The following is a 6,000-nucleotide window of genomic DNA, read 5'->3' on the forward strand; positions in this document are numbered from 1 at the left end:
TATCAACACGAGGCGTGGTGACAGCTGTCAGACACTGACAGGTTGATGACGCATCAATGGCAGAAAACCGTTTAGGATGTCCTTGTATCCTACAAGGCTCCTGAACGCAGCTCGTATGTGCGGTCAAACCCTGGCTCCTTGAGAAAGGAGGGGGGAAGACGCTGTGCGCAGACACAGAATGTGCGCTGTCAACACGAGGCGTGGTGACAGCTGTTAGACACTGACAGGTTGATGACGCATCAATGGCAGAAAACCGTTTAGGATGTCCTTGTATCTTACAAGGCTCCTGAACGCAGCTCGTATGTGCGGTCAAACCCTGGCTCCTTGAGAAAGGAGGGGGGAAGACGCTGTGCGCAGACACAGAATGTGCGCTGTCAACACGAGGCGTGGTGACGGCTGCCAGACGCTGGCAGGTTGATGACGCGTCAATGGCAGAGAAAAGCCGCTTAGGATGGCCTTTTATTGTACAAGGCTCCTGAACGCAGCTCGTATGTGCAGTCAAACCCTCGCTCCTTGAGAAAGGAGGGGGGGAGACGCTGAGTGCAGATACAGTGTGTGTGTTGCCAACACGAGGCGTGGTGACGGCTCTTGTGGACTTATGGACACACGAGAAAGATGTGGGGGAACACTCTGTCTCTGTGACAGAGGAGATGTAGTGACTTAGTGTTGTGAGTCTGTGCCGTGAATCAGAGGGCAGCTCACACAGTGTGGGGGATAATGTGTGTGAAACAGTGGCAGCAGAGACGTTGAGCTCTGGTACAGACTGTCTAAAGGATCTGCTCTTCTGGGGAAGATGTTTTTGTTTTATTTCAAAACTATCAAAACTCCCAGCAGACCTGACACACGTCTCCCCCCCCAAATGTCAAAATCTCCTCCCCTGTTTCCTGGGGGGTCCCTCCGGTGGGTTGGACCAGGTGCAGGCCACTCTCCGGTTCCTCCCTCGATTCTGCCGTTCCGCTGGCACGCCGGTCCGGGGAGGAAAAGATGGAGGTTGGACAGCTGGAGCTGGAGGGCGAGATGCCGGAGGGCGAGATGCTGTCGCGGCGGAAGCCGAAGGACGCCTCGTTCGCCGCTGTGGGGGAGCCCGGCGGTCTCGACGGTGCTCCTGTGGCTGGTACAGGTGTCTTCGATATCTCTCAGCCCCATCTGCTGCCTTCTGCATCTCTTCGACCGCCGTCTGCAGCCGGGGCCCGAAGAGCCCGTCCGGGCTGATGGGAGCCTCCATGAGCTCCTTCCGCAGCTTCTCTGAAAAACCGGACCGATCCAACCAAATGCATCGGTGGATGAGGGTCTGCCAGGCGGCGGTGCGGGACGCCGCCACTGCGACCGAGGCACTCAGCGTCAGGAGCATGGAAGTGGCTTGACTCAGAGCCTCTGATTTGTCAACCAGGTCAGGTTCCAGAGTCATTGACTTCACCCAGTAGGACAACATCGCCATGTTGTTTGCGGCGGCTAGCTGCTGGAAGGCACACTGGTGGGTACGGTCAGCCAGCCGTGCCAGTGTTTGGCTCGAGGGGGAGGGCGGTGTGGGTCGCCGTCCCCCGAGCGGGTTAGATGACACACCGAACACGGAAGCCAGGCTTGGCTCCAGTGGAGGTACGGGTGGAAAACTCTTGTTGGAAATCCCCACCACTCTTGTGATGGGGACATAGGACAGGACTGGAGACTTCAGCTTCATAGGCTCCTCCGCTGCACGGGCCAGGTAAGCGCTGATCGCCGGGATACATGGCCACCACGCGTCCTGTCGGCGTCGTCGTGTCGGCTCGACCCCGATGCCTTCCTCCAGCGCGTCCGTGGCAGGAGGAAGAGGCACCGTCATCTGCCTTGAAGCCGCCGCCTTTTGAATTACTCCTGGCATCAGCTGCACGAGGGCACCCATGCCCGTCAGCTCAGCGGTGGCAGAAGTTATAACCGTGCAGTCCGACCCCTCGGTCTCAAGGGGGGAACCGACGGAAGGATATTGATCTTTTGCACCGGGAGCGGAGTCGACTGACTCCGGTCCACGACCGTCAAAAAACTCCATGGTTTGGTCCAGACCAAAAGCGCGTTGTGAGCGCGAGGCCGGCGTGTTCTGGGCCGAGGCAGGATTCGCAGCGCGGGTGGAGGTCTCTGGACATGATGTACCCGGTTTGGCACCCCGGGCACAAGCGGATGTTCGATCGTTCGTGCTGCTTCATCGCTGAAGAAAAATGGGAAACGAGCAGCCGGTCTCACTCCAATTTATACACGGTGAGACCGGGGGTGGGGCCCACAGTTGGTGGGCGTGGACTAAAGTTTTCAGTGCTGCGCATGCGCGCGAGGGATAAACCCACTAGCGATAGCCTTAAAGGGCGAAGCCTATACGATATAGAACTGACATCTCGACACTGAGAAGATGACGCTCAACCAGCGAGGAACGTCTCTATTTATTTATCTGATGCGGACGTGACTGAAGCCACCTGGGGCCCGTTTCACAAAGCAGGTTTAGTGAAAACTCTGAGTTAGTTAACCCTGAGATGAGGGAAACTCTGGTTTTTCAGTTTCACAAAGCCAGTTCAGCTTTACTCTGAGTCAGTTACCCTGGCAACATACTCCGTGAACCTAACCTGCTCGCTGGCAGGTTTTCTTCAACTAACCCCGAGTTTCTCCTGCTCTTAAGTTGAAGCCTGCAGACTGAAGGCAGTGGCAGACATGGCGTGTCCTTTTATTGAAGAGCCAGTTGATGTCGAGGCGCAGATACTCCGCAGACATCTCCACCGGGAGAGGATTATTAGACCCCGATTGGATGTTTTATCATTCCCTGATGAGTATCTGTTTGAGCGTTTCCGTTTCTCTGCATCATCTATAATTTATATAAACGATATTCTCAGCCCTCACATCGCTCACATGACGCATCGTGGACATGCTCTCAGTTCCGAGCAAATTCTTTGTATTGCACTTCGTTTTTTTGCCAACGGCAGTTTTTTGTATAACGTCGGTGATGCAGAGCATGTGTCCAAGGCAACTGTCTGTCGGGCTGTCCGAAATGTGACACTTGCACTGAAACGGCTACTATGCACGTTTGTAGTGTTCCCAAGTCACAGACCCACCAGACTTCTCAAAGAAGAGTTCCACAGAATTGCAGGTATCAGTCTAAGCAGTAATTCATTTATGTCATAAAGCTTTGAGACTTGAAGCACTAATCAGTCAATTTGATATATTTTAGGGTTTCCAGGTGTGATTGGCTGCATAGATGGCACTCACATTCCTATCATCGCTCCTTCAATAAATGAAGGAGATTATGTGAATAGGAAATCTGTCCACAGCATTAATGTGCAGGTAGGCCTAAATAGTAGCCTTTAACATTCCAAATTAAATACACTACACCATACAGCTAATTACTGTTCTCCACTGTGAAGATCATATGTGATGGAGCCCACATGATTAACAATGTGGAAGCGAAGTGGCCTGGGTCTGTGCATGACTCACGAATGTTTCGTGAGTCGACACTGAGTGCCAGATTTGCCGGTGGTGAGTTTATATATATAATTTATATACAGTATATAGTTATATCCTATGATCAAATATTTTTTTTCCTCCTATTGCAACTGAAACAAACTGTATCTTGTATTATCATAGTAGAGTTCGATGGTTACCTACTCGGAGACAGAGGGTACCCCTGCCAGCGCTATCTGCTGACCCCTTACCCTGACCCTGAGCCTGGCCCACAGCGACACTACAACTTGGCTCACTGCAGGACACGAGCCAGAGTGGAGATGACCATCGGGATACTCAAGGCCCGGTTCCAGTGCCTTCGTAGGCTCAGGGTCACCCCAGAGAGAGCTTGTGACATTATAGTGGCATGTGTGGTTCTCCACAACATTGCCACTATTAGAGGAGAACAATGTCCTACTCTTTCCCCCTGTGATCCAGGTATTAATCATACCCCCCCTGCTGATACACGAGATGGAAGAGCTGTTAGAGACATGATATGTGTCAATCATTTCTAACTGACCCATCACCTCCCCAATGTTCAAGAACGACAATATGCATCTCATTTTATGAGGTCTTCTTTATTTCCTAGAAGGACAAATTTTGTACAGTTGTTAATCCTTTGTTGTTGAAACAATTAAAAAACATCCACCTGTGGGCACGTCACCCACCTTTAACTGATGGTCCAGCAGTTGTATTTCCTTTTCTGTTTTGGTGATCTGCAGCCTTATGTGCTCCATTTCTAGGTGTGATTTGTTTATTTGAGATTCTAAATATACCTTGTAAAGTTGTTTCACAGGGAGCTATAGGAACATAAATGACATTGAATTTCAGTGCCATGTCTATTTAGTGTCATTGTAAGTTGTGGGTCAATGCTGAACAACATCTTACTGAGGTAAGCTGTGCTGTGGAGGTTGATGGACCTTCTTCCCCATTGTAATTTCCAGCATGGCTCTGTTAGAGAGAAAGAAGTTGCAAGTTGTATTGTGGAACAACACTATTAACTGAGCCAAAGTTATTTTAAAAAAAAAAGGTGTATACTTCAGCAGGCCTCTCTGCATCTTCCCTCTCTGTGGCAGCTGATAAGGTTTCTTCATCATCCTCCTGTAATGAAACAGAATGTGTGTGTTATATTCTACCAATTATGAAAAATCTGTGGAATATTAAGAGTACTTACAACAGCATGGAGGTCTGTTATGGCAGAAGGCTCAACGAGACAGATTACACCATCAGTAACTGGTAGAAAATGAAGATTAGACAGTTGATGATTACCCAGAAAAGTGCCCCACCTAATTTAAACACAATTTTTCAAACTCTGAGTCACCTTAAAATAGATTGATATCTGAAAGCAAAAGCAGCCAATTGCAAAGAACTGTAGCTTACTGCTACAGGAAAAATCAGTGTGCCAACTAAGTTGTGTCTAAGATGAATGGGTGGCCATTACTGAGCGAACACTAGAAAAAGGATTAACGTACATGCCATTCATTTGAATAACTTACCTCTTATGTAGGCCCCTGTGACCTGGGGCGTGGGTGGGTCCGATGAACTCCCCCCAGAGATGCCCTCAGCAATGGGTCGTCCACTGTTCTGACTGAGGGCCATCTTTTCAGCCTCTGTGAGAGGTGGTGGTGGTGGACCGCCACCTGTTTTGCGGGCCTCAGCCTTTTTTCTGTTGGCTATAATGGAGGTCAAATTTAAATACATACAGAAAACACAACTTTGGAGACTTGTATGTATAAAAGGCATTTAGGTGTTGCTTTCATAGAGACAATATTAAATACTGGCAGTGTTGGGATTTCTCTTTTTTTTGCAGGTTTCCCTAATTACTTAAATATATCCATCACATGTTGAATGTAGCCACTAAATGCTGTTTAATGAGGGCAGGCTAAACAACATCACAATTGCTTTTACTTTATTATACCTTACCTGTTTGAACTACATTTTTATATTTCATCTTTAGCTGCTGCCAAGTCCGTTTGGTGCCTGTTGGGTTGCACCTGTGCTCACAGACACACATATGGAATATAATTGTTGAATAAGTGGAACATTCAAGACAAAACATTTCTTTTTTTTCTCAAATTAATACTGACGCATTGACTCGGTCAGCAATTTCCTGCCACGCAAGATCCCGCGCTTTTGCTGCTGCCACAGTATTGCTTCTTTTTTAAAATATATGCTCACTTTCTGCATACGCAGTCATTAATATTTCCAACTCCACTGGGGAGAAGTAGGAGGATCGAGGCTGTTTACCACTTGTTGCCATGGTGAATCATGTTATCTGTGTTCCATTGATGAAGGCTTTTTATATCCTCATGCACAAGCTTCACTCAGGGTTACCTTGACTCTGAGTTGATTGAACTAAGTGTTATCACCTGTTCTGAAACCGAAAACTTAGAGTTTGACAGCTCAGAGTTGCTCAACCCAGAGTTAAGGTTTTAACTCAGAGTTTGTTGAACCTGCTTTGTGAAACGGGCCCCTGGTTAGACCACAGCTGTTTCCGTTTCCTCTATCAGCCTATGAGCCCGGAGTCTCGTCATTTCTGCATCATAA

At 48.6% G+C, this 6,000-nt stretch overlaps 2 protein-coding genes across 2 annotated transcripts; one reads left to right on the forward strand and one right to left on the reverse strand.

The window, feature by feature from the left end:
* Positions 1 to 2,472: 2,472 nt before the first annotated feature.
* On the forward strand, positions 2,473 to 4,127 carry LOC133010963 (putative nuclease HARBI1). Its single transcript, XM_061078639.1, has 4 exons — positions 2,473 to 3,103; positions 3,185 to 3,297; positions 3,378 to 3,489; positions 3,598 to 4,127. The coding sequence occupies exons 1-4, from the start codon at positions 2,671 to 2,673 to the stop codon at positions 3,966 to 3,968; spliced, it is 1,029 nt and encodes a 342-aa protein (XP_060934622.1). The 5' UTR covers positions 2,473 to 2,670; the 3' UTR covers positions 3,969 to 4,127.
* On the reverse strand, positions 4,018 to 5,723 carry LOC132999496 (uncharacterized). The gene is made up of 8 exons (XM_061069220.1): positions 5,701 to 5,723; positions 5,377 to 5,447; positions 4,950 to 5,126; positions 4,628 to 4,686; positions 4,492 to 4,554; positions 4,342 to 4,404; positions 4,122 to 4,253; positions 4,018 to 4,038 (listed from the first exon to the last, which is right to left on the reverse strand). Exons 1-8 carry the CDS (start codon positions 5,721 to 5,723, stop codon positions 4,018 to 4,020), a joined length of 609 nt encoding a protein of 202 aa, XP_060925203.1.
* Between the last annotated feature and the right edge of the window lie 277 nt (positions 5,724 to 6,000).

This window comes from Limanda limanda, chromosome 1 (assembly GCF_963576545.1).
Source record: "Limanda limanda chromosome 1, fLimLim1.1, whole genome shotgun sequence".
Taxonomy (NCBI): domain Eukaryota; kingdom Metazoa; phylum Chordata; class Actinopteri; order Pleuronectiformes; family Pleuronectidae; genus Limanda; species Limanda limanda.

Coding starts and splice junctions, on each gene's coding strand:
- LOC133010963 (XM_061078639.1), top strand. CDS start 2,671: ATGGCGTGTCCTTTTATTGAAGAGCCAGTTGATGTCGAGGCGCAGATA. Junction 3,104..3,184: donor AGAGTTCCACAGAATTGCAG/GTATCAGTCTAA, acceptor GATATATTTTAG/GGTTTCCAGGTGTGATTGGC. Junction 3,490..3,597: donor GAGTGCCAGATTTGCCGGTG/GTGAGTTTATAT, acceptor GTATTATCATAG/TAGAGTTCGATGGTTACCTA.
- LOC132999496 (XM_061069220.1), bottom strand. CDS start 5,723: ATGATTCACCATGGCAACAAGTG. Junction 5,448..5,700: donor ATTCACCATGGCAACAAGTG/GTAAACAGCCTC, acceptor CTGTGAGCACAG/GTGCAACCCAACAGGCACCA. Junction 4,039..4,121: donor TGCTGGACCATCAGTTAAAG/GTGGGTGACGTG, acceptor TTGTCCTTCTAG/GAAATAAAGAAGACCTCATA.